The sequence below is a fragment of the Coccidioides immitis genome, assembly GCF_000149335.2.
Source record: "Coccidioides immitis RS genomic scaffold supercont3.1, whole genome shotgun sequence".
Classification (NCBI taxonomy): Eukaryota; Fungi; Ascomycota; class Eurotiomycetes; order Onygenales; family Onygenaceae; genus Coccidioides; species Coccidioides immitis.
In genome coordinates this window covers 6288523-6310986 of record NW_004504310.1, presented here as the reverse complement: position 1 = coordinate 6310986, position 22464 = coordinate 6288523, and the positions used below count along the sequence as shown (strand labels likewise).

The following is a 22464-nucleotide window of genomic DNA, read 5'->3' as shown; positions in this document are numbered from 1 at the left end:
GCCTCAACCCAAGCTTGAGCAGTTACGACGTGCTCCGCAGAAAAAGCAACCAACTTCAAGCTCCGAACGGGGGATTAACAACATGAAACGGCAGAGCCATATTTTCTTATTGTCATGATCTTGATATCAGCGAACCTGAATTAACTACAATTCTTTTCGCTTTGGACGAAATACCGACACTGACAATCCTTTCGCAATTTTCTAAGCCGGCCCACGATGCCGCGAGTAGTAGACTACGCGCCTGCCTGGCTGTCCAGGCCCTCCCCAGGCGCTACATTCTTCTCGAGCTCGAATTCGAACAAGTATGCCGAGAGAGATACCGAGTCGTACTTTGGACCGATCAAAATCTTAGCGCGGAGGGGCACTGAAGTATTCGCCGTGGTGGATAATCAGATTCGATGGGCAAATCTTTCCCTGCTAAAAGACCAGTGGCAGGAAAGAGTGAGGCAAAAGAGAAAAGAGACAGGCTTTGGATCTACGGATGGAGGAAGTTCGTTCTCTGGTTCTATAAGAATACCTAAAAATGGCGGCTTAAATGGAAAGGGAGCTGTGACAGACACGGGCGATGACGGGACGAGTTTCGCAGACAGCTCGTCGCACTACAGGGTGTGTTAGGCTTGTTCTGGAGTGTTAATAATTGTCCCTAACTTCCCTAGGTTCTTACTGCGCCGATATATGGACAAATACGACAACTCGTCATTTCACCGAATGGAGCTTTCCTCGCCATCCTTACGGCCCATACCATCCATGTTGCCATTTTACCAGACTCGTCTCACCTGTCAGGCCCGGATTTCTCCCCTCTACGGCTGAGGACATACCAGCTTGGCCCTGCCACGCATGTCATCCCTGAATCCCCAGTCATTTGCGCACTTTGGCACCCTTTGGGAGTGTATGATAGCTATGGAGGATGTATCATTACAGTCACTGCAGACTCCGCCGTCCGCGTTTGGGAGGTTGACCGGAGAGACCACTGGTCCTTTGATCGCCCTGCTCTTGCTATCGATTTGAAAAAGCTAGTTGATGGGACGTCTTCCGAAGAAGATTTCGCACCCTCAGGGTTTGGTCAGAACAAAGGATTTTCTGCCGACATATTTGACATGGAAGCCGCATCAGCATGTTTTGGTGGTCACGGGTACGATGACGAAAATGCGTGGGCACCAATGACACTGTGGATATCAATGAGACAGGGAGATGTCTATGCGCTTTGCCCTCTTCTACCGTCGAAGTGGCGCTCTCCGTCGCTGGCTATTCCATGCTTAACTGCATCAATAGTCCATAAATTGGCAGCTGCACAAGAGGATATGTCTAAGGATGATGATGAACGGAAAGCTGTTGAACAGCAGTATACATGGCTCCAAGATATCGACAGTCAAGACCCGATATCACTAGCAGATGAGTCCGGATTTTCGGAAATCCGATCTCGGCCAACAAAACCCAGCCCTATACCAAGGCTTCAAGGCCCATTTCAGTTCAGCATCGAGGAGGAGCCGGATGATCTTGATATAACGGATATCTTTGTGATCGCTGCTAAGTCGGAAACCGAAGACCTCTTAGCAGGTGAAGATGATGGAGATCTCCTTGGTGAGAATAAACAAGAGGGAATATCAGGGACCATTATTTGCCTCGCGACCGAAAAGGGCATGGTTCATATAGCTCTTGAAATGGATGGAATTGAGGGGCAATGGCTCCCGAGAAAGGGCCAGGGAACCTTCACCATGCCCGTGTCGGAAGCTTCAGAGCTCTTGCTGCTTGAGTCCTTAGAGACTGTAAGAGAAAAGTATTATCAGGCCAACTCTTGGCCTACATTCGCAGGAGATGCCGTATCAAGGTATAATTTCTTTGTGACTACTGCTAACAGTGTTACGTTTATCTCCCTGTCCTCTTGGGCGCAGCGAATTGAGCCAGAGTTACAATCCGAAGATACAACCGGATCATCCTTCCGCATCAATATTATCTGTGACGGTGTCATTGCTGAACGAGAACAGCTTATTCAACTTCCAGAGTCTAGAGATGACAGTCATGAGCACCTCACGAACAGCTCGGTGATGTACGATTTCGATTTAGGTTATATGCTACTCACCTATGCCCCGTCTCAGGTTTCTGCTTTGGTTCTGGAATCGGCAGCAACCGGAGATTTGGAAAGCGCCCAAGATCTCATCCCCGTTGAACCGGATATCAACATTCATCAGGCTTACATGGGTATCCCTCAACGTGCGCCGTACCAAGTCCCTTCGGTTCTTTACTCTATCACCCCGTTAGAGACGTTTATCAACGATCATGTACCCCATGGTCGCAGACATGCCTTGAAAGATCCCATTCGCTTGTCGCCATCAACTCTCGATGTCATAACCAGTGCTCATAGGATCCTCAGTGCATATACTCACGCTCTCGAAAAAGCCGCTTCAGATCTTTTCCGAAGATGCGAGCGATTGCAAGGAGAGATGCGCGATCAATTGTGCCAGCTGGTGGATATTGCAGAAAGAATAAATGATGTCTCTCGGGGAACTGTTCGGCGAGTCCAACGACCTGACATAGCTGGCCGCGAAGAAGCTCTTGATTCGAGGATGGCCGCCGTTCAGTCCAAGCAAAAAGAGTTAATCTTGCGATATAACTCTCTTCGGAGCAAACTATTGAGGGCTGGCGGTCGGCCAATAAGTGATAAAGAAAAGGGTTGGATTCGAGAGGTCGATACACTAACAGAATCACTCGGAGGAGCTGATGGCGATGAAAGAACCGAATTGCTTGAAAGACTCAAAACCGTATGAAGCCGCTATGTTGATGATATTATTCCGGCCCTTTTACTGATAGTGTTGGTTATAGGCGAAATCTTTGGCTAAGGAACTTGTATCTGAATCGAAACGGTCTTCCGATAATTCCAATGAAGCTACCCCCACCCGTATCGACGCGCGTTCAAGTCCATTGCATGTTCCGCCACGACTACAGAAGGCGAAAGTTGCAGATGCGATGAATATGGTTGAAAGAGAGTATGTTGCCCCAGCTCCTCCTGTCATTTATTGTGACTAATAGGGTGATACAATCTAGAGCTGCTGTCATTGACGCTATAACATCACGACTGGAACGGTTGAGCACCAGCATGCCCGAGCTCTGAGTCTTCTGTGCCCTAGAATTTCAAGTTTGTCCTCCTTACCGACATAACCACCTACTTATCCCTTTGATTGGTCAGTTGCATATGCGTGCCATTTGGACCTTGCACAGAGCCTGTCCCGCATCCGTATACCCTCTGATTGAGTGCGTTGGTGTCATGGATTACAGAATGGCCGCCTTCACGGCAAGTATAATGTCAAGACACCATGGGCCAGCTTTAAGTGAACAGGGCTGAGATTCCCTGCCTATATGTTCTGTGATGACACTCAGCATCTGTTCTTACTGAAAACACTACTGTATCTGTATCAATTGAACATAGGAAAAATTTTGCTTTGGCCTGGTATTCCACCACTTATTTTTAATCCAACATCACCATGGACAAACTTTGAATGCCTTCCATTATTCCTCTCCTAATTTCATTATTCTGTCACCTGGAATAGTCCACTGTTGCCAGATTCCAGCCTATTTCTAACGGCTTTTCTTCCAAGTATTGTTTTCAAGATCCCAATGTTGTAATAAACTCCAAAATTACCGCAAAAAGCCAAAGACCAGGGGTTGCACGCGCCCAACTCCAGCCATTTTCTCCTTTTCTAGACGACCTTTGAGGCGTTCAGATTTTTGTCCGCTCAGAGAAATTCGTCCTCCAAATCGGCCCGTTCCTCCACCAACGACGTCAACTCCTCCAGCACGATAGGCCAGTCGGGCACGACCAAATCATCCACCCTCGCCTCCCACTTCGTGACTTCTGCGAGGAACTTCCGCCACCAGTCCCAGCACATCTCTTTATCCATTACAGATATCGTGGAACGATGCAGCAGCAGCTCGCAGTGACGTTTGCACTCCTTCCAATACGCCAACGCACCCCTGAAGAAAGCGTCTCTTGTGGTCTGGTGACGCTCCTGATACGCCTTGTAGGCGCTCTCTTCGACGTGGAACTTCAAGGTAAAAGAAGGAATCTTAGCTGCGGGAGCGAGCGTTTGTCCGATCTCAAACCTGCGTGAGTACTCGATGCCATCTCTCCCCCAGGCCTGTAAACGGTTGATTGCGGAACAGTGTTCTTGAAAGCGGATGGCGTTATCCGTAGGACAGAGCAGATATAAACGGTTCTTGATGTTTTTGTGGAGTTTTCTGAACTGGTCGTGGGCCTTTTCCGCAGCGTGATAAGCTTGACTGAAAGCACAGCGGATCTCGAGGGGTATGACGAACGAAAGGTGCTGGGGGAGGGAGGATCCGCTGACGACAGGTGCTGAGGTCGAACCCAAGGGCGCAGTGTATACTTGATTGTGATGCATTTTTGTTGACGCTTGGAAATGAGGATGTATGCAAGGGAAGGAGAAAGGTTTGAGGGAATGTCTGCCCTTTCTCTCGCTTTTGCTTTACAGGAGGAAAGCAAGAGCCAAAGGAGCACGTTGTCGACGTGCGACAATCGTCAGGATTTACTGCGTCCTGAAATGTAGAACGTGTTTCAATACAAACACAAACAAGTAGAGGTAAACAATGATAGCACTTCGAGAATCACGAGGAAAACCCGCTTTGGTAACAGGGCCTAGCCTTGCTTTGTAGCTCACTAGAAAGTGATGTGCTAATAACCTCGAGAAGGGACAGAGCAGAAACCATTCTGCAGGAAAACACCTGCAGCATGCTAGTTCGCGGCAACATCCCATGGAATCACAAAGGAGCTAAAGGAATATGAGTCGACATTGGATTCAAGAACTAAAACTAAAAGAGAACTTTTATTATGAAAAAGACCGCAGAATACCTTCCGCCCGTTCATACTCCCAAGAAAGGAAATCCAGGCTGTATCCGATACCAGCTCACTCAGCGGGATCCTTGCGTTTTCAATAGTATGCTTAGGATCCTACCGTACCATTAACTTAGCATTCGAAAGAATCACGGGAAGTAGCAACACGCGAGGAACTTACCGCCAACTTCTCACGAATCAAAGACTACGCGGCATGTCTCTGAGCGTCTCTGCGCAAGAAGTCCAGCGCCGGATGATCATGCCATTCAGGGAAGCGATATTCGACAATTTGCTGTTGGAGCTCTGCATAATCGCGAAACTCTTTGGTGCAACCTTCAAGGGTGTCAGTCTGGAGGATGGTAGAGTAATAACGGAGCCAGATTTTCAACGATCCACAGATCGATTTATACGCTTGCATCTGGTAGTCTCTCAACATGTTATACGTCAGCCGCATCTCCTCCAGGTAGCGTTCCCAGTCTCTTTTCCCTTCTTGAGCAGGTTTCTTGAGGCATCCCGCATAGAACCGCAGTGATCGGTTGTGCTGCTGGCGTAGAAAGTCCCATCCAGTCAAACTGTGGACCCGAATGTACGCCATGGTGTTGACCATAGCTTTGGCTTGCGCATCAATGGCTTGGATGCTTGTGTGTGGTGGAATACCTGTCTGTGCCGGGCCCAATGGGGCGTTTGCTCGGATAAAGTTCCCAGTAAGTGGAACGCTTGTATGTTGGCCCGGCATTTCATTCGGATTGCCCTGGGCGGGAGTGGGGGCTTGAGGTATAAACCCAATATTTGGCTGGGAGGGGGGATCGATATTGGCAGCTGGAAGCTCCGCAATGGGGTTCGGATTTGCTTGGTACCCGGTATTATTGAAGCTCTCGAACATAGCGAGAAACTCTTGGTCGCTCATATTCAAAAAAGTTTCAGTGCCGAGATCTGGAATGGGTAAGTCATCCCGTTGCATATTATCACCGATCTGAGGCCCCGGAGACATCCCATTTCCACCCGAAACAAGAGGCGCAGAGAGCTCTCCACTATTTCCTGGTTGCATCTGGTTGCCGCTTGGGCTGTTCGCGACTCCAGCCATCTGAAGAAAATTGAGCCGAAGACCATAAACATGGCACGACGGAGGGAGAGAGGAATAACTTACAGGGAGGCTGTGGTTCTCTTCTTCAGCCATGGTCAAACCCCTCTTCAGAGTAGGTCTATGGTGTCCTAAGGGGGGATATTAAGACCACAGATTGAAGAGTAAACCAGGATTATGCCTAACAACAGATATTTCAATTTTTGTTTGTGGGATATAGAGATAAAGCAACAGCATGAAACAGGAGGGAAAACACAATGAATAGAGGGGGTTGGTTTCTGCGACGATTTTGATGCTAGCATAACGTTTTGAAAACACTGGATTTGGAATAGGCCGAAAGACATCGGACACTAGGGGCATATGAGGACCAAACAATGTTCTGAATTGGTATAGCATCCTAGATACATGTGAAGTAGACTCATTGATTCATTCAATCCTTATTGTTCCAGGTCAGTGGACTCTATTGTGCAGCAACAAATCCTTGATATACATACCTTTCAATAAGATGGACTCCAGACTGTGTTTCCACAATTCCACTGATCTGCCCCGGTTTGAGAGCAAATGATGCATCTTCGAATTCCTTTTGCATAACTCCACGGCCAAAGAATCCACTGTGTCATGGTAAGCATATATTACGGCAGAAGGACAATGCGTCACTGACAGGTCTCCCTTCTTCCGTGCGCTGCTGCAATCCGATTCAGTCATCGCAATGTTCCCGAGGGTCGCCTCTCCAGACATAATGCGCTGCAAATGGCCATTGAGAATTTCAATCGCCTCCTCCTTGGAACGCGTGATGTTCGCCTCTCTCCAGCTGGTCGGCCTGCGGCTGTCTCGGTGCTTAATGAGCAGATGGCTTGCCCTGATTTGGCCCTCTTTTTGGCTGGAGCCTGTGTAGCGATCTGGCGGGCCACTGTGATACGTGGCCATGTACACCTTCAGCTTCTCCGTGTCGGTATCAGCAGGAGGCTCCCAGCGCGATTCCTTAGTATGTGGGTTGAAGTAGTAGGGCAACTTCTTCGAATTGGAATGACGAACTTCCCATCCTGGAGGAAGCCCCGACTCTGCCTATGAACAGTCACCAATACAGTCCTTTTGATCGACCTAGGGAGCGGACTCCCGCAGGTAAATCATCAGGAACTCACCATGGTTTCTACTGTCAACAAACGGTAGGCAATTGTTGGCCAGCAATTGAGAGAAGGGAATGTTCAGCAACTATTTATGTAGTGACCGGCTTCTATTATCCTCAGCTGCGTGAATGGGGTATCTCTGCTGTGCTCCCTATCTCATTCACTGCTATCTCTATCTCTTCTCTAGGGCGAACGGGAGGGTGCTTGTGCTCCTGAGGATGGACAGGTGACCGTCAGTGAACGTTGGCTGCTCCAAAGGTGAGTAGGTAGGGCTGAGGGGACCGTGCACCGCGCTTGTCCGCATCCAGCCAAGCGGCTTCCCCCCCCCCCCCAAGCAATCCATCACGCTTCTAGTCTCTCACTCCTTCAGTCTCCAGGATCGCGTCAGAGTCCTACTAATACAGAGCACAGTTTGATTTCTCTTTTGACATCCTCTAGCTTCCTATAGCCCCCTCCACTGCATCTTCGCATCGGAACCCCACCAGCCACAATGTCCGCTTCTCCCTCGTCTACCACTGGTGGAGACCAGTCTCAAGGCGTCGACCAGATTCATTTCCGCTTCTGTCGCGAATGGTAAGAAATTCGTCCCTCGCTATATGGTCGCGCGCCATCCACTGACCTTTTTATCCTCTTAGCTCCAACCTTCTTTACCCCAAAGAAGATCGTGCCACGAATACATTGATGTTTTCCTGCCGCACTTGCCATGTCGGCGAACCCGCCACCTCTCACTGCGTTTACCAGAACAAACTCAACAGCCAAGTAGGCGACACAGCCGGTGTGACTCAGGATGTTGGATCTGATCCTACGGTTGGTATCCCTTTCTGCACTCATCTGCGGAGAGCAGATTGCCCATAAGCAGCCCGAACAATCTGCCAGCTCCACCTATCACATAAGCCTCCTCAACCAGACTTTCCTGCTTTTTGACCAAGAAGAGGACGGAGAAGAAGAAGAAGAATAATAATGATGATGATGATGATGATGATGATCCCACTTCAAACATGCCCCTATCACTATAAAAGGGCACTGTTGCTAATGATTACGCCTTTTCGATAGCTGCCGAGGTCAAATAGACTTTGCCCAAGCTGCGGAGAGAACGAGGCGGTGTTCTTTCAGTCACAACAACGGTCAGCGGAGACAGGAATGGTGAGATACCTTTGATAGCCCCAAACAGTTATGGTCTACGTGTCAGGTCATCTAATACGATCTCTTGGTCCATAGAAATTGTACTACGTTTGCTGTGCATGCGGAAAGGTGTTCACATGATGATTTTATCGATGACGCTCAAAGCGACAAGACGGACTTTTCTTTTTCGATCGACATATATTGGCGTTTTGGATAGGAGTTTTGGTTTTGAAATGGATGGGTATATAAATGGTCATGACGATGCTACATTCCCCGGACTAAAAATACATTGAAAAGAATTCTAATATCCCATAAATGTGCGCCGCGGTATTTTACACATGCATTGGTGCCAAAGATAATATTTTCGACCATTTTTTGTTCCGTAGTTCCGCTCCAACAACTCCTATGTCATGGTATTAGCAGCGTTGTGAAGTGTAATCGGCATGTGGAAGAGACCAGCTCACCGTTCAATCTCGTCCCGATCGGGTCCCCAGACTTGTTGATAAGGACGCATGCATTGTCATCAAACTTGATGCAACTACCATCCGGTCTTTGTATATTTTGCCTTGCTCTCACAACAACGGCGTGTCTGACATCTCCGCGACGGACTTTGTTTGCGATGGCCGTGCTGGCACCGCTGGCCTCCGATCCAAAGTTACGCTGCTTTTGCACTACGACGATGATCCGGTCACCTATCGCAAGGAAGAGGTTAGGTATCCGGTGGGTATTCCAGTCGATCAGATGTAGGACTAACCGATTGTCGCTGCTCCTTTCTTCTTCAGGACGGCGGCGCACTCGACAACGGCGGCACCGGAATTGTCGATACAGTTTAATAGCGTCTGTAAAGGGCATGTGAGTATGGGACCCACCGGAACATAGCATTGGAAGCACACGTTACTTGCCTTGATCTGTATACTCATCTTGATAGCATCATGCACTGCGGATAAACCTCGTGTTTGCAGCTCGCCGTCGTCAAATTCGGAGCTTTGCGAAGAGCGTCAATTGGAGGATCGAACAACGGACAATTACATTCGCCGTGTTCCGTGGCTGGCTGCTGACATAATGTTACGCCGAACTCAAAAGCGCTTCCCGTCTCCGTGTCGAGCAGCGCCCTTTTTCGCGCCCGTCGAGGTACAGGAGCAGAGCGCACCATTCTTGGGTTATTGGATGAGGACAACACCGCTGCTTGTTCGCATGCGTGCGCCCTCTACAATGATTGAGCTCTTCTGGAGCTTAATCGTCTTCCTTGATCTGTAACATCCTCTATTTGTGTTCGGCGCATGGTGTTTCTTCCCGCTTTAGCTTGCCTTCCCAGACCTCCTTTCCATATGTTTTTTCGAGCCTCTATAGAACTATAGTTGCCATTTACATGCTCAATTCATGGATAGATATTCATTGGCACTCTTTGCATTCCTTTTACCCTAATGGCACCTACTCCACCGCCAAAGCAGAAAGGAAAGTTGACCCTTGCTCAGCTTGCGGCTTACGATGACATTGTCACCGACGCGTTGGTCGATCGCGTGAGACTCTTGCCCCGTAACACAGTAATTCGCTCTGACAGCTGATTATGTAGGCGTTTTTCTGGACCAAGATTCGTAAGAACCGACCCAAATACTTTGCCGTTCGGGGGGTTGTGGAGGACGATGTCACCTCGATATTGCTGCACGACGTTATCGTCGCCAAAGACGTGATAAAGGCGGAAAAGTCATTGCTGAATCTCTCGGGCCTCAGAAAATATGTTGAGACGCTCAAATCTGACAAGGAGAAGGAATGGTTCCGTCGCCACCTTCGAAAATATATTGCAATTTACCTCCCCGACTGCCCTTTCGAAGTCACGACTACGAACCGCTACACCATCACTACCCATGAGGCTGCGCTGTCAGCCAGGAAATTTATACGCACTGGTGACACTATTAAGCATCTTTCGGGGACCCTCGTCGCAATTACCCCTGAGGAGGAAAAGACCCTCGACCTGACAAGGCGAGATTTCAGTATTGTCATGTCAAGTAGGAAAAAGACACCATCGCTTTTCCTTGGACCAGCGAGATTCTCGAATCATGACTGCAATCCCAACGCTCGGCTGGTTACAAAGGGCTCAGAAGGCATGGAAATCGTGGCCATTAGGGACATATCCATCGGCGAAGAGATTACTGTATCATACGGGGAAAATTACTTCGGGGTAGATAATTGCGAATGCCTCTGCCATACTTGCGAACTTTCCCTGAGCAATGGATGGTCCCCAGGTGGCCCGCCGGAACACGATAGTCGTGCCTCCACACCAGAAACAACTGAACACCAGGAGAAAAGTTCCTCAGGCTCCGAGAAGAGAAAAAGCCCTCCCGAATCTCCTTCACACCCGTCAGAAGATATGCCTTCAAAAAGGCCTAAGTTCGAAAACATATTAAATCTACGACTAGAAATTTCCCCTCCAAGCAGCCCTGACCCTATTGCTGAGCCTTTGATCACGGTTAACGGCGGCTTACGTGCGTTGAGAAGTCACTTCGCTTCGTTGGCCGGTAAATCTGACCTACGACACTTTCAGAAACCCCATTCGAATTTCATCTCAGCCTCGTCTTCGAGCGACCAAACTTCCTGCAGTTTATGTCCGGATGACGAGGCACCTACTTCCACGAGGTCAACATCAGCCACATCGATCAGCGATTCAAATGTGCAGGTAAAAACTGAACCTACAGTGGAGCAGCAACCCAGGGCCTCATCTGAAACCGCCCCCAAGACCATTTCGGGAGATCATGGTTTACACGTTCAAGACATTATCCGAGATAATGATGAATCGGACTTATCAGACCTCTCTGCATCGTGGGAAATCAATGACCGTGAAATGACAGCTGTCAAGCGAGAGCCTGTTAAGAAGAAGAAGAGGAAACGAAAAAGTAGCATTATCCCCACTATTGAACATGAAGCCCCAAAAGCGCGAACGCCGGGCGATTATACGAAAACTCCAAAGCTCCTTGCACAGCGGTATGACCGCTGGGTGGATTGCCAGACGTGTAATGCTTGGTTTGTCCAAGGAGACGCCTATCTCACTCGGAAAGAATGTCCACGATGCGAACGACATTCCAAGCTATATGGCTATCGTTGGCCTAAAACCGACAGGGAAGGTCGGAATGATACTGAGGAGCGTGTGATGGATCATCGCACTATCCACCGGTTCTTGAGGACGGAAGATGAAGCGCGTGTTCAGCGCCGAGGCCGTGGTGTCAGCCATGCAACCAGTCCGACGCCGGACGTTTCTGAGAACAAGACAGAAACGGATGCAAGCGAGTTCGGCGACGAAAGACGACTTACAAGGTCACTGAGGCGTGCGAGGAGTTCTTTACGTCTAGCAATATGATTGCAGTAAAATCCGCTGCTAGACTTCTACATAACCTGGTTCTTGACCATTGAATTACCCAATATTTTGCATCTTTTTGTGCATTTAGATTTTTGCAACTGCAAAAATCCTTTGGGGGAACATGGTGAATCGGCCTATTTTGTATGAATATATGGGACCTTTATTCGGAATTGAATGCTTTGTGCGACTTTGGGCTTAGGTCATATTCGTCGATGGCAATATAGAATCAGCCTTTGTTTCCAAGGTGCTGAGAGTTCCTGTCCTTCCTTGCCTTCTTACTCCCAAAAAACCACATGAGGCGGAGGCAGCCAATATACTATCCTACCATACTCATCGATTCCCACTTCATACCCAGCGGCCTGAAGCTGCTCACATGCAGACTGGTCAACATATCTCCGCCACCTATTATCCAACACATGGTCCACAAACCCCTGATCAAATTTTGGGGTGTAAGGCCAGTATCTGCCCTCTGGAAATTCTATCCTGACGCTGGCTTCGGAGAGTCCTTGTTTGCTCGCTCTTTGGAGAGCCTGCTCACGCAGGAAGCGCTGGCGGCGCGATTCCACCCAATCTCTGTTGGACCAGAATTCTGGAGGTGTGCGGCCGATGCGCTTGAGGGGTTTCGCGTGTGGTCTCACGGGGGAAGTGGAGATCGTCCCGGAACTTGGACCATCAGTGAGGAATGGCATTGTTTTCGGTCGTGGGACGGTCCAACAGGCCTTAGCGAGAAAGCGCAGTATTGGCAAGGAAGATTTGTATGTGTGAACACGTTGTGATTTTTTCTGGGCTTGATGAAGAAGGAATCAGGTATTTACTTGCTGATTTGTCCAAGCAGGATTTTTGTACTTCAGTCAAACTGTTGGCTCTAGGAACTATATCTACTTGTAAGTGGTTTGATGATTGTTTGCCTCTACAATTGACGCGCTGCGGCTGTCTACTTGTGTATAACACTTAATATGAACTTTTACAGTGCCTGAATTGTTTGCGGGCCTTGCTTTGACAAAGAGTATCCCCCCAAAAAAAAACAAAAAGCCGAAAAAAAAAAAAAAAAAGGAAGAAAGAAAGAAAAGAAAAAAACAAATAACAGCAACAGCTTACCCGGGCACAGAATGTGACCGAAGTATATGCCACCCATCCCACCTTTCACTGATCATTTCTCCCTAAAAGCCTTCATGCATCTTGTGTGCTACATTGGCTCTCTACGTGCAGCCCCGTGGAGCGGAGGTATCTGTGGAGGAGGATGGTCGACTCCAGGAGACCTTGACAGATTCTCTCCCACGTCCGGTCTCCTCATCGGTTGCCTGGCTCGGAGTCTCCATCCCTTCTCTCCAGGCGGCCACTCACTTTCTTCACTCTCGGGCGGCGCTTCATTTCTAAACGAGCAACCAAAGTAAGCAGGGAGCATACCGATGCTACACGATAGACTCACCGTTTTACTCTTTTCCCCTTCCGCCTGCGCCCTGAAGGCCCTGGTGAATGTGCTATATGATAAAATTCCCTTGCGGTATGAAAGCTGTCAGGATTGAGGTAACGCCCATGGCGACGCAAGGGGGAAGTATCCTCATTTTGATCATCAATGCACGGATGGGAGAAAGCCGTCTGGGCTGCAGGGACGAATCGATTCGGATTGCCTTGCGTTTCGATTAGTATCTCGACCGTCGACCGGCGTGCAAATTTGGTGTAACACTTACCATTACCGCCCATCAGACCAGCCCCGCCGCTGCCAATACCCATGGCAAAAGCGTTTGGATATGCTATATTGTCCCTCAGTGCCCCTGCAGCAACAGCAGGCTGATACATTTCTTGTATCATTTGTGCCGGTGCTGCCGCGGCCGCCGCCGCTGCAGGAGCAGGCGGAAATTGTTGTGGAAGCTGAGGCGCTTGCTGGGCTTGAAGATGACGAGGAACAACAGAGGGTTGTGCTGGCTCTGGCTCCTTTTCTTTCCTTCTGGCTTTCCTTTGCTCGGTTCGCGCTTTAGTATGCTCTGTCTCTGCCTTGAAGAAGTCAGCCACGGAAGTCACCAGGCTATCAAGGAGACTGTCGTCACGACGCCGTCTCCAGCTTCCGTTCTCCCTCAATCTGCGGCGACGCCGGTGTCTTGACCGATGTCTGCAGCTGTAGCAGCTACAGTGGCTCCTTGTAGACCCGCGATCATCATCCTGTGATAGTTCCGCTATGCAAGAGATTATATTTCCCATATTCTAACGGCGCAGGGAGTGGATATCGCCAATTTTTCTCTGGCCCAAGATGCACGCTGAGACCGTGTCAGATAGAAGGCACCGACGGGCTTTTAACAATCTTGTAGATGATTGCATTGTCCATCTTCATAAGTCGGATGAGGCGTGGGCAGTCGAGTTACGCTGCTTGCTCAATGACGTGTTTGCTCGGCGGAAGGATTGCCCCTGTTGCCCAAACGAAACGAATGCCATCAGGCGAGAATGGTAGCAAAAGGCTGCAAGCAAATTATTGAAAAATCAAATCATGCACTTAAGTGAGAAAGCTTGTCACACCTGGAATCCTAGATCTAGGGCAAACAAAAACCTTGCTTTTTTTTCCTCTTTGGAATAGACACTTGATCTCCGCCCCAGAGTATCCAAAGTGAAAGCATGCATTTTCTTCCGCTTAGCCTTAAAAATGTGGGTTAGGAAATATAAGTATTATGTATATCAAATTGTCATGTTCTTTTAAACCGCTTGACTCCGTTCCAACTTCTTCCCACCAGTAAACCCAATTTGTAGCCGCTAGATATCCAAGATCTATAAATACAGTCAATACCAGTGCTCCAAACACCAGGCATGCAGTTTTACATCCATCTATAGTAAATAGTAATACAGGACGAAGGGAATAACAGAATGTTAGTGATATATATGCATCGTAGATCGGTGGTGATTCGCCAGCTTATATCAAGGCCTGGCCCCGGTACATGGCCTCCCTGACTTCTCTGACCACGTCCTTTCGGTCTTTCTTGCCGACCAAAACAATACCGCGACCTCGCCTACCCATTCGGCCAAGGCGGCCGAGGCGGTGAATGAAGTCGATAGTCGAATGAGGGACATCGTAGAGGATGACCGTCTTAACAGCAACGGTGTCAATACCGCGAGAACCAAGATCGGTCACAACGAGGACCTTCGTGTTGGACAGGCGATTGGACCTCTCATTGCCTGGCCTGACGTTGACAAAGGGAACTGAATCATCGTCAGATCGATTCCCTTTCAACATTTTGTAATCTTCTGGTTGCGGCGGATTTTTTTCAGTTGTAAATTCGGCTAGGATTTGGGCCTGGCGCTTCTCCGAAGTGTCCCGGGTAAGGGAGACAGCGTTGATGCCCTTAGTTACCAAGAACTCGGCGACTTCGGCTGCGGTTTCTCGTTCGTTGACAAAGACAATTATGGATTTTGGCTCCTTTTGGCCGGTGACTTGGTAACCAACGTCGGCGTCGTAAGGGTTCCCCGACCTTCCAATGGACCAGATGGCGTCTGCGCAGGCCAAATGTCTCCTACCGCGATACGGTTCCTTGTCAATATCCACTACACCAAGCTGGACCCTTCGGGGGATCGCGTGAAGGTTAGGGGTTACGAGTCTTCGGATCTGTGGAAATCGTTCACGAAGGCGATTATCGAGGGAACGTGGAATGGTAGCGGAGCAGAGGATGAGCTGCTTAAGAGTCGGAGCTGTCCTGTCAATGATGGTGTTGGTCTTTGGAGAGAAGGATTTATCGAAAAGGGAGTCGGCCTCGTCCACGACGAGATGGGTGACGCGGCTGAAGATGTAGGGATTGGCTTCAGCAATCGAGGCCACGAGATAAGGGGTGGTAACGAGGATGTCGAGGCCGTTGGGATTGAAGAGGGTCTTTCTGATTTTCCGTGGAGTGTAATTGGAAGCGAGGAGCGCGGATCGATATTTTACGGTGTGGGCAAGCTGCTTTACGATCCGGCCAATCTGCTCAACGAGCTCGGACGTGGGGACGAGGATTATGGCTTTCGGTTTGACCACACTCTTCGGAGCATTTATGGGCTCTTCTTCTTCTCCAGGCGATTCCAACTCAAACAGGTTTTGGTTTTTCTCCTTCGCTTGTTCTTGTTCCTTCTCCAGTTCTTCCTTTGCCATTCGTTCTTCTTCCTCCTTATCCTTAGCCTCCGTACGTTTTATGGCATCCACGACCGGAAGCAGGTAAGCCAAAGTCTTCCCCGAGCCAGTCTCGGCAGCCAGGAGATACTGGTCGAATCGCGGCATGTCCTCCTGGCCTTCCTCGGGTTTGGGGGTAGCAGAGCCCTGTCTGAGAATCGCGGGTATGGCCAATCGTTGAATGGGCGTTGGCGTGACATATTCCAGACCGGGCAGGGCGCTGTCGTAGACGGACTGGCGGACGGAAGGCAGCAGATCGAATTGGTCGAAGCTGGTGATGTTCGAGATCTTGGACTTGATGGAGGTTCTACGACCGTACGACACGGACGAAAGGGCTGTCTGCATCTTCAGCGCTTTGAAGAGCTCCGGCTGCTTCTTCTCAGAGCCATCCTTGTCCTTTTTGAACGACGTTCTCTTGAGCTCGGCCTGGGATCGCGGTCGCTGGCGGTCTCGCAGGTTCGCACGGCGCTGGTTCATCCCGCCGAAGGGACCGTTCTGATGCCGGACCGACTTTCGCTTTTCGCCGTATTTCACAGTGGACTGGGCGACATTGGGCGAGAGGGTCATGCGAGAGGGTGTGCGACGTCGCGGTCGGGCGGAGGATGCGTGTCTGACTGCCTGCAACAGCGAAGACGCCGAAGACTGTGCAGGCAGCGAGGATACAGTCTTCAGCCGGCACTGGAGACAGACATGGGGAAGAAAGGCGGACATGCGCAGCCGGGAGAGGTGGGAGAATGAGGTCATGGTAGGCTGGCAGCACGCGGTCTGGAAACGGGCGTGTGCTGGGGAAGCTTTGCGGTTGGGTGGATGACGGCGACGATGCCTTGAAGATTTTCACGCCAAGGCTCCGGGGCAGCTCGAAAGTTGGCGGAGTTGCCGTGCCAACGAGCAGCACCCACACTGCAAGGATGCCAATGTCAACATTGACGGGCGATGATGGTGGCGGGCGGCGCTGGAAGAGCTGAGACATTCCCGCGAGACTCTGTGTTTATCAGACCTCGACTCCCGGCTCGAACAACAACAACAACAATAATAATAAGACAATAACACGAGGAATAAGAAGGAAAACAACCAGCACCACCACCGCGTCGCTCTCCTCTCCCCCCGATCCATCCCTCTTCTCTCCGCTCCTCTTCCTCCTCCTCCTCCTCCTCCTCCTCGTCGCCTCACTTCTCTCTTCTCGTCCTTCTCGTTATCCGCTTTCTTCCAATTTCTTTTTTTTCTTCCCCTCGTCTCCTATCGCTGCATTCAGTGTGACGCTACGTCAGTCATCTCTTCCATTTGTTGTCATTGTTTCCACTCCTTTCATTCACTCCCCCTGCCCGTGTCCACTTTCTTGCTTCTTCTTCTTCTTCTTCTTCGTTGCTCTGTCTTGGTCTTTCTTTCAGCCCAATCCTCGAAGCGTTCAGGTCGCGCAACGATCACTGCCCAATCCAATCATCGTTCTGGTGATTTGTGCATGCAATTGATCAGTAAAATCTCATATTGGTTTCAAAGTACGTTGGTGACGATGCCCTGTTTGCCCCTCCAACAACAACAACCCCCCTCCCCGGAGCAGGAGTTCTATCGTATTGGAACCAGCTAACATGTCTTAGCCTGAACATTGCCATTGTCTGACTTCTTTCAGCTGGTTCACACCATGGCCAGCGGTCAGCGCCCGCTCTCTGAGATTAGTCCCGTCGCACCGCGGCGAAACTCTCCTGGAACCAAGGTATGCTCAATTGATCAGTTGGACTTGGAAAATCTTCTGTAAGCTCACGCGTCCAAAGGGATTCGCGAGCGGGGACTCATCACCATTTGACTCTTCTCCCATGAACACGTCCACTTCTCCGCGACTGTTCTGGCAGGGTCGGGATCCCGCATCCCCATATCGCGTCAATTTTGAAAACAGAAGCCCATATGATGGGTCGTCTCCAGCGTCGTCGGCCAAAAGGTCGTCAATTGAAAATCTGAAAAAAGCTTCACGCGTGAAAAACAGTAGCATGTTCGCTCGCGAGCAGAAGGGGGAGTATGATCCCGCTCATGTTAAAGTACTCGAGCGTCCTTTGGCCAGTGGGCGGCCCTTGAGCCAGCAGCGTAACCACAACATTGCCACCAATACCGCTCCAACCGATGCAAGGCGCCAACTGCCTTCTCAGAGCGCTGCATGCAAGACCACCACCCTCACCACCACTACTCACGAGGCGGAGACGAACGCTTCCCAAGAAGCTGCAACTCCGCGCCCAGCGCAGCAAAGTAATAACCCGTCTACAAGCCAAGGGTCACCTTCAAGGCCACAGCCTCCGTCTCCTCCAAAATCTTCTCTGAATAAAAATGGACGCTATAGCGGCAGGTCGTTTGATCCTCACAGCGAAATATGGTCTGACGATGAATCAACCGCCATTGACAAGTCGTTTGGAGAGGGCCGTAGCTTTCATCGTCAGACCAAGAGTGTCACCTTCGACGCGGCGCCTCCCCAGATTAATGAATATGAGATGACTACTCCCGTTCCTTCGTCAATCGCATCGAGTTCACGCGAAGGGAGCTATGAATCAACAGAGAACGAGGAAAGTTTCGATGCTAGTTTTTCTCTCCACGACGATAGCTTCGATGCGAGTCTCGAAGATACCGACAAGACTCCCGTGATGCTGCCTGATCAATGGCGCTATGACAGCCCGGATGATACTAACGACGAGATGTCTCAAAATGAGTATGATCCATTCAGCCCAGACTTTGACACTCCAGACCCCGAGGCTCGTCCGCCGTCTTCTAGCGCTTCCAGTTCTTTCCGGTCTCAAATTGAGTCTATGGATTCTAACGGAGAATGTCGTCCACTTCCGCCTCTTCCTTTGGCCAATCTACAAAGGAGCCCGGATCACCATAGACGGCTCACTGCGACGTTGGAAAGAGCGAGCAGTGTCTCTCGGCCAGCACCTCTCCGCCCAGCTTCCTGCAGCAAAGATGACCTTAGCGGTCTGGGTACAGGCTCCCTGTCACTGGAAGATAGGCTTCGTTTGATGATGACCCAGGAACACGACCATCAAGCTTCCGAAGCCGAAACCCAGCGTGAGAGACGAATGCGGCGTGCACTGAACAAGGACAAAACCCCCGAAAGAACCGATGGAAAGCCGGATGATAGCATCGTCAGCGAGCTTAGCATGTCTTCCGAGCCATGCCCAACTCCGCGAATTTCCAGAGAATCTATCCTCCGCAATCTGAAGAGAGAAGAGAATTTCAGTGACGATGTTAGCGGAATCTCTTCAATCGGCGATTCCAGCCCACATCGTCCACTCCCCCTGGATCCTGATGTGCCTATTCCATCTCTTGAAAGCGATGATGTGGTTGAAGATCACGCTTCAGTCAAGGAGGAAGAACAGGACGAAATTGATCTTTACGATATTCCGGAATATGACCCGGAGCAAGACGGTGATGATAGCACACATGATGGGCATGACCAGGGCACGCATGGTGATTATGATGATGAGAGTCACTACTCGCGGACTTCAAAAGAGGACGATTCGCGTATCGAGCAATTTGAAGACGCTGAACGGCAATCCACTCCTGTTCCAATGCATATTACACAGGAAACCCCTGCTGATGACAGCCAACAGTGCTCACCATCTAGGTCACAAACTCCTGACGATGAACACCAGTTTGAGTTGGACCTGCTTTCTTACGTAGATAGGTCCACTCCTCCGATTGAAAACTCCGATGATGCCCCACCTCCTCTTGACATGGCAGCTATTCGCGACTCTCTTCACAGGCCGGAGACACCGGACCAAAACACTGAACAATCAGCCGAAGAGAATGACGGAGACAAAGATTGTCCTGGCACCCCGGAATCCGTCATCAGGCACCGTGTTTCGGAAGATGCGCCAGAAGAGCCTGCTGCAGTCATTCCGGGTCCTCTTGCCACAGTTAAAGCACCTGGCGCTGGCCTTAAGACCAGACCTTCACTGACTCCAGCAGACGCGGAATCTATGGCAGCAGTTCGGCGAAAAGTGAGCGGACAGGGACCAAGAATACCGTCGATCTCGGAGAATGCGACCGGCAATCGACCCAGCACGGCATCAGAACTGACGCTTGGTTCCGTAAAATCTGACCTTCCGGCATTTAATGGCATCCCAGGAGCCGGGAAACGACAGCCCTCGCTCGTGAAACTCGATATTCCTGTCGGCGATAGCGATGAAGGTTTGGGATTCGGACTTGACGAAGAATTTGATCGTGTCATTGAAGCTCAAAAGGTTGCGTTTGAACTCTCCCTCTCTCAGATCCCTCTCTATAAGGACTTCCAAAACTCCGGTCAACCCATGCCGCGTGCAGGCGCTGCGGAAGGACATGGCTCTTCCACCCTTGAGACACAAGTGGACAATAAAGCTGACAGAAAAATAACGAAACAGAGAGGTTATCTCATGAGACAAAACACGAAAGTGATCGTTGCGACCAGCCATGGCGATGAAGCGAACGCCAAATCCACAGCAGGTGCACCGCACGTAGGTAGTACACCACGAAAGGCAAGCCAGCAGACATGGACAACAGAGCCCTGGAATCCAAAGGCGCGGCGCCAGAGCATTAAACTTGCGGGCGCCACTAAGAAGAAAACGGAATCAGTTCCACCTTTGCCAGGTCAAGAGAGTGTTGTGAAAGATGGATTAGGCTCGGTTGATGAAACCGATGTCAACGGACAAGCAGACGATATGGAAGATGGAAAAGACAGAGGTCGTCTTTTCGTGAAAGTCGTCGGGGTTAAAGATCTAGATCTTCCTCTTCCTAGAGGTAAGTAGATTTCGTTGGTTTTGACGACTAATGAGCCGCATTTAACACCCATAGCAGGGGAACGATCATTTTTCTCATTGACACTCGACAATGGACTTCACTGTGTGACGACTTCGTGGCTCGAATTGGGAAAATCCGCGCCCATTGGCCAAGAGTTCGAACTGGTCGTGATGAATGAGCTGGAGTTCCAGTTGACCCTTCAGATCAAACCAGAACTACTTAAGCCCAAGCCAAAAGTTGTTCCACCTTCACCACCAAAAGCACAAAAGCCCCAGAAAACCTCCGCATTCAGTCGCGTCTTTGCAACCCCCAAGAAGCGTAGGGAAATGGAGCTGCGCCAGCAGATGGAAGCCCAGCAGCTCAAGCAGAAGGCCGAAGAGGAGATCCACTCCGCACCTGATCCCTGGGCTAAGGTTCGAAACTTGGTTGCCAGCGATGGTAGCTTTGCCCGCGCATATGTGTGTCTGGGCGATTATGAACAACATGCTTTTGGGCGGCCATTAACAGTGGACGTTGCATGTTTCAATGAATGGGCCGTCGATGAGGTCCCGGTTACCACCAGTAATTCTAAAAGCAAACGAAATACAATGGCCCCAGGGGTCCAACGGCGGCCCCCATACATGGTTGGAAATCTGGAACTTCAACTCCTATATGTGCCAAAACCTAAAGGCGCGACAGACGATGACATGCCAAAGAGCATGAATGCTTGTATCCGTGAGATGAGAGACGCTGATAACTCGGCGATGAGGAGTTGGGAGGGATTCCTGTCGCAACAGGGCGGAGATTGTCCGGTTTGTATTCCATCTCGCAACGCCCTGCAGCGTATTCTGACTTTTCTGACATGATTCCCCTTCATAGTACTGGCGTCGGCGCTACTTCAAACTCCAAGGCTCCAAGTTGACTGCGTATCATGAGACCACTCGGCAGCCACGGGCTACAATCAACCTCGCAAAAGCGTCCAAATTGATTGACGATCGCTCAATCTTGACTCAAAGGGAGACCTCCGCTAAAGGTGGCGGGCGACGCAAGTCTGCCTTTGCCGAAGAGGAAGAAGGTTATATGTTTGTCGAGGAGGGATTCCGCATTCGCTTCGGGAATGGTGAGGTTATTGACTTCTATGCCGATAGTCGAGTTGAAAAGGAAGGTTGGATGGGGGTCCTTGGAGAGACAGTCGGCAAAGGATATTCCGCAGGAAATGGCCAAGTCAAGGCGTGGACGGAACTCGTGTTGCGACGAGAACGAAGCGTGAAGCCCAAGCAGCCCCAGCGGGATATGCCTTCAAGCGAGCGGCCGATGAGTGCTCGCAATCCAATGCCCCCGGCTCCGCCAACTCCTGCCAAGGATACCGCTCACCCGCACTCGTCGCGACCTCCCATGGCACCTCCGCCGAAGCCTCGACATAAGCATCACCAATCCCAGCCTAACATTAGTTGGGATGATGCGAGAAGGCAGAAGGCCCGGTCGCTTATTTTCTAATCTTCCCGCGCATTTGTTCCACGTATCAATTTCGTGACTCTTCGTCTTCTCTCGCTGTATGAAACCTGGCCTTCTTTTTTCTTTCCAGTCATATCCATGTTACCCTGGCTCTCTTTGTGATTGTTTTTTCGAATTTTGCTTTGCGCTGTGCGCCATGCACCTAATGACTTGACCCCGATTACCCCGTACATGTCTGTTCCTTTTTTTTTTTTTTCCTTTGCATTCTTTTTCTTTTTTTCCCTATGGTATTCCCCTCTGTTCTGCGAAGTTGTTAGTTTTGACAATTTGTTACTCGAATCTTTCCGTCCCTTAGCCAAAGCATGTTTTGTGCTCGCCAGCCTGGATGAAAATCGGACTTTCGAATGTCGAGATGAATTTGAGACGAGATTAAGAAGATTAACTGACTGAACTTTGACTTAAGCTAGCAGTGTTTTTTATGGTTCGGATCTAAATCTCACCCAACGCTCCCCGGAGCTTTTTTGTTTTTTTTGAATTCCTCATTAATGCAGTGAACCTATCAATTGATCTATCCCTTTTGTTTGTAGTTGGCTTGTTTTCCTTCTGAATAAAGAAATAAAG

The 22464-nt window shown here is 49.9% G+C and overlaps 11 protein-coding genes across 11 annotated transcripts; 4 read left to right on the top strand and 7 right to left on the bottom strand.

Annotated features, from left to right (window-relative positions):
• The first annotated feature begins 72 nt into the window (after window positions 1–72).
• CIMG_00838 (uncharacterized protein) lies at window positions 73–3465 on the top strand. The gene is made up of 4 exons (XM_001247066.2): window positions 73–606; window positions 657–2759; window positions 2821–2984; window positions 3043–3465. Exons 1-4 carry the CDS (start codon window positions 217–219, stop codon window positions 3107–3109), a joined length of 2724 nt encoding a protein of 907 aa, XP_001247067.2. The 5' UTR covers window positions 73–216; the 3' UTR covers window positions 3110–3465.
• A 266-nt stretch (window positions 3466–3731) lies between these two features.
• CIMG_00839 (uncharacterized protein) lies at window positions 3732–4397 on the bottom strand (the record flags this gene model as incomplete). Its single annotated transcript, XM_001247067.1, has 1 exon — window positions 3732–4397. One exon carries the CDS (start codon window positions 4395–4397, stop codon window positions 3732–3734), a length of 666 nt encoding a protein of 221 aa, XP_001247068.1.
• Window positions 4398–5051: 654 nt separating this feature from the next.
• CIMG_10625 (uncharacterized protein) lies at window positions 5052–6023 on the bottom strand (the record flags this gene model as incomplete). The annotated part of the gene is made up of 2 exons (XM_012358840.1): window positions 5052–5930; window positions 5994–6023. The coding sequence occupies 2 exons, from the start codon at window positions 6021–6023 to the stop codon at window positions 5052–5054; spliced, it is 909 nt and encodes a 302-aa protein (XP_012214263.1).
• A 110-nt stretch (window positions 6024–6133) lies between these two features.
• Window positions 6134–7273, bottom strand: CIMG_00840 (peptidyl-prolyl cis/trans isomerase). The gene is made up of 4 exons (XM_001247068.2): window positions 7070–7273; window positions 6589–6992; window positions 6422–6538; window positions 6134–6363 (listed from the first exon to the last, which is right to left on the bottom strand). The coding sequence occupies exons 1-4, from the start codon at window positions 7070–7072 to the stop codon at window positions 6354–6356; spliced, it is 534 nt and encodes a 177-aa protein (XP_001247069.1). The 5' UTR covers window positions 7073–7273; the 3' UTR covers window positions 6134–6353.
• Window positions 7274–7449: 176 nt separating this feature from the next.
• Window positions 7450–8506, top strand: CIMG_00841 (DNA directed RNA polymerase II 15 kDa subunit). Its single transcript, XM_001247069.2, has 4 exons — window positions 7450–7627; window positions 7690–7861; window positions 8108–8197; window positions 8273–8506. The coding sequence occupies exons 1-4, from the start codon at window positions 7545–7547 to the stop codon at window positions 8315–8317; spliced, it is 390 nt and encodes a 129-aa protein (XP_001247070.2). The 5' UTR covers window positions 7450–7544; the 3' UTR covers window positions 8318–8506.
• Window positions 8507–8508: 2 nt separating this feature from the next.
• Window positions 8509–9096, bottom strand: CIMG_00842 (mitochondrial 54S ribosomal protein YmL38/YmL34; the record flags this gene model as incomplete). Its single annotated transcript, XM_001247070.2, has 4 exons — window positions 8509–8579; window positions 8641–8868; window positions 8931–9015; window positions 9070–9096. The coding sequence occupies 4 exons, from the start codon at window positions 9094–9096 to the stop codon at window positions 8509–8511; spliced, it is 411 nt and encodes a 136-aa protein (XP_001247071.2).
• A 229-nt stretch (window positions 9097–9325) lies between these two features.
• Window positions 9326–11773, top strand: CIMG_00843 (histone-lysine N-methyltransferase SET9). The gene is made up of 2 exons (XM_001247071.2): window positions 9326–9696; window positions 9750–11773. The coding sequence occupies exons 1-2, from the start codon at window positions 9601–9603 to the stop codon at window positions 11526–11528; spliced, it is 1875 nt and encodes a 624-aa protein (XP_001247072.1). The 5' UTR covers window positions 9326–9600; the 3' UTR covers window positions 11529–11773.
• A 30-nt stretch (window positions 11774–11803) lies between these two features.
• On the bottom strand, window positions 11804–12217 carry CIMG_00844 (uncharacterized protein; the record flags this gene model as incomplete). Its single annotated transcript, XM_001247072.1, has 1 exon — window positions 11804–12217. The coding sequence occupies one exon, from the start codon at window positions 12215–12217 to the stop codon at window positions 11804–11806; it is 414 nt and encodes a 137-aa protein (XP_001247073.1).
• Window positions 12218–12491: 274 nt separating this feature from the next.
• On the bottom strand, window positions 12492–13727 carry CIMG_12831 (uncharacterized protein; the record flags this gene model as incomplete). The annotated part of the gene is made up of 3 exons (XM_001247073.2): window positions 12492–12901; window positions 12958–13159; window positions 13220–13727. 3 exons carry the CDS (start codon window positions 13725–13727, stop codon window positions 12715–12717), a joined length of 897 nt encoding a protein of 298 aa, XP_001247074.2. The 3' UTR covers window positions 12492–12714.
• Window positions 13728–14083: 356 nt separating this feature from the next.
• CIMG_12830 (ATP-dependent RNA helicase MRH4, mitochondrial) lies at window positions 14084–16398 on the bottom strand (the record flags this gene model as incomplete). The annotated part of the gene is made up of 1 exon (XM_001247074.2): window positions 14084–16398. The coding sequence occupies one exon, from the start codon at window positions 16396–16398 to the stop codon at window positions 14428–14430; it is 1971 nt and encodes a 656-aa protein (XP_001247075.1). The 3' UTR covers window positions 14084–14427.
• A 574-nt stretch (window positions 16399–16972) lies between these two features.
• Window positions 16973–22410, top strand: CIMG_00847 (GTP binding protein). The gene is made up of 5 exons (XM_001247075.2): window positions 16973–17150; window positions 17250–17365; window positions 17424–20409; window positions 20467–21200; window positions 21268–22410. The coding sequence occupies exons 2-5, from the start codon at window positions 17294–17296 to the stop codon at window positions 21883–21885; spliced, it is 4410 nt and encodes a 1469-aa protein (XP_001247076.2). The 5' UTR covers window positions 16973–17150; window positions 17250–17293; the 3' UTR covers window positions 21886–22410.
• Window positions 22411–22464: the final 54 nt, after the last annotated feature.

What these genes read in the sequence shown, in the direction of transcription:
- CIMG_00838 (XM_001247066.2), top strand. Translation starts at nt 217, where the DNA reads ATGCCGCGAGTAGTAGACTACGCGCCTGCCTGGCTGTCCAGGCCCTCC. An exon ending in ACAGCTCGTCGCACTACAGG is followed by an intron (nt 607 to 656) that starts GTGTGTTAGGCT and finishes TAACTTCCCTAG; the next exon opens with GTTCTTACTGCGCCGATATA. An exon ending in ATGAATATGGTTGAAAGAGA is followed by an intron (nt 2,985 to 3,042) that starts GTATGTTGCCCC and finishes GATACAATCTAG; the next exon opens with AGCTGCTGTCATTGACGCTA.
- CIMG_00840 (XM_001247068.2), bottom strand. An exon ending in GCACGGAAGAAGGGAGACCT is followed by an intron (nt 6,539 to 6,588) that starts GTCAGTGACGCA and finishes ACCATGACACAG; the next exon opens with TGGATTCTTTGGCCGTGGAG.
- CIMG_00841 (XM_001247069.2), top strand. Translation starts at nt 7,545, where the DNA reads ATGTCCGCTTCTCCCTCGTCTACCACTGGTGGAGACCAGTCTCAAGGC. An exon ending in TTCCGCTTCTGTCGCGAATG is followed by an intron (nt 7,628 to 7,689) that starts GTAAGAAATTCG and finishes TTATCCTCTTAG; the next exon opens with CTCCAACCTTCTTTACCCCA. An exon ending in ATGTTGGATCTGATCCTACG is followed by an intron (nt 7,862 to 8,107) that starts GTTGGTATCCCT and finishes CCTTTTCGATAG; the next exon opens with CTGCCGAGGTCAAATAGACT.
- CIMG_00843 (XM_001247071.2), top strand. Translation starts at nt 9,601, where the DNA reads ATGGCACCTACTCCACCGCCAAAGCAGAAAGGAAAGTTGACCCTTGCT. An exon ending in CCGACGCGTTGGTCGATCGC is followed by an intron (nt 9,697 to 9,749) that starts GTGAGACTCTTG and finishes CTGATTATGTAG; the next exon opens with GCGTTTTTCTGGACCAAGAT.
- CIMG_00847 (XM_001247075.2), top strand. Translation starts at nt 17,294, where the DNA reads ATGGCCAGCGGTCAGCGCCCGCTCTCTGAGATTAGTCCCGTCGCACCG. An exon ending in AGATCTTCCTCTTCCTAGAG is followed by an intron (nt 20,410 to 20,466) that starts GTAAGTAGATTT and finishes CACCCATAGCAG; the next exon opens with GGGAACGATCATTTTTCTCA. An exon ending in AACAGGGCGGAGATTGTCCG is followed by an intron (nt 21,201 to 21,267) that starts GTTTGTATTCCA and finishes TCCCCTTCATAG; the next exon opens with TACTGGCGTCGGCGCTACTT.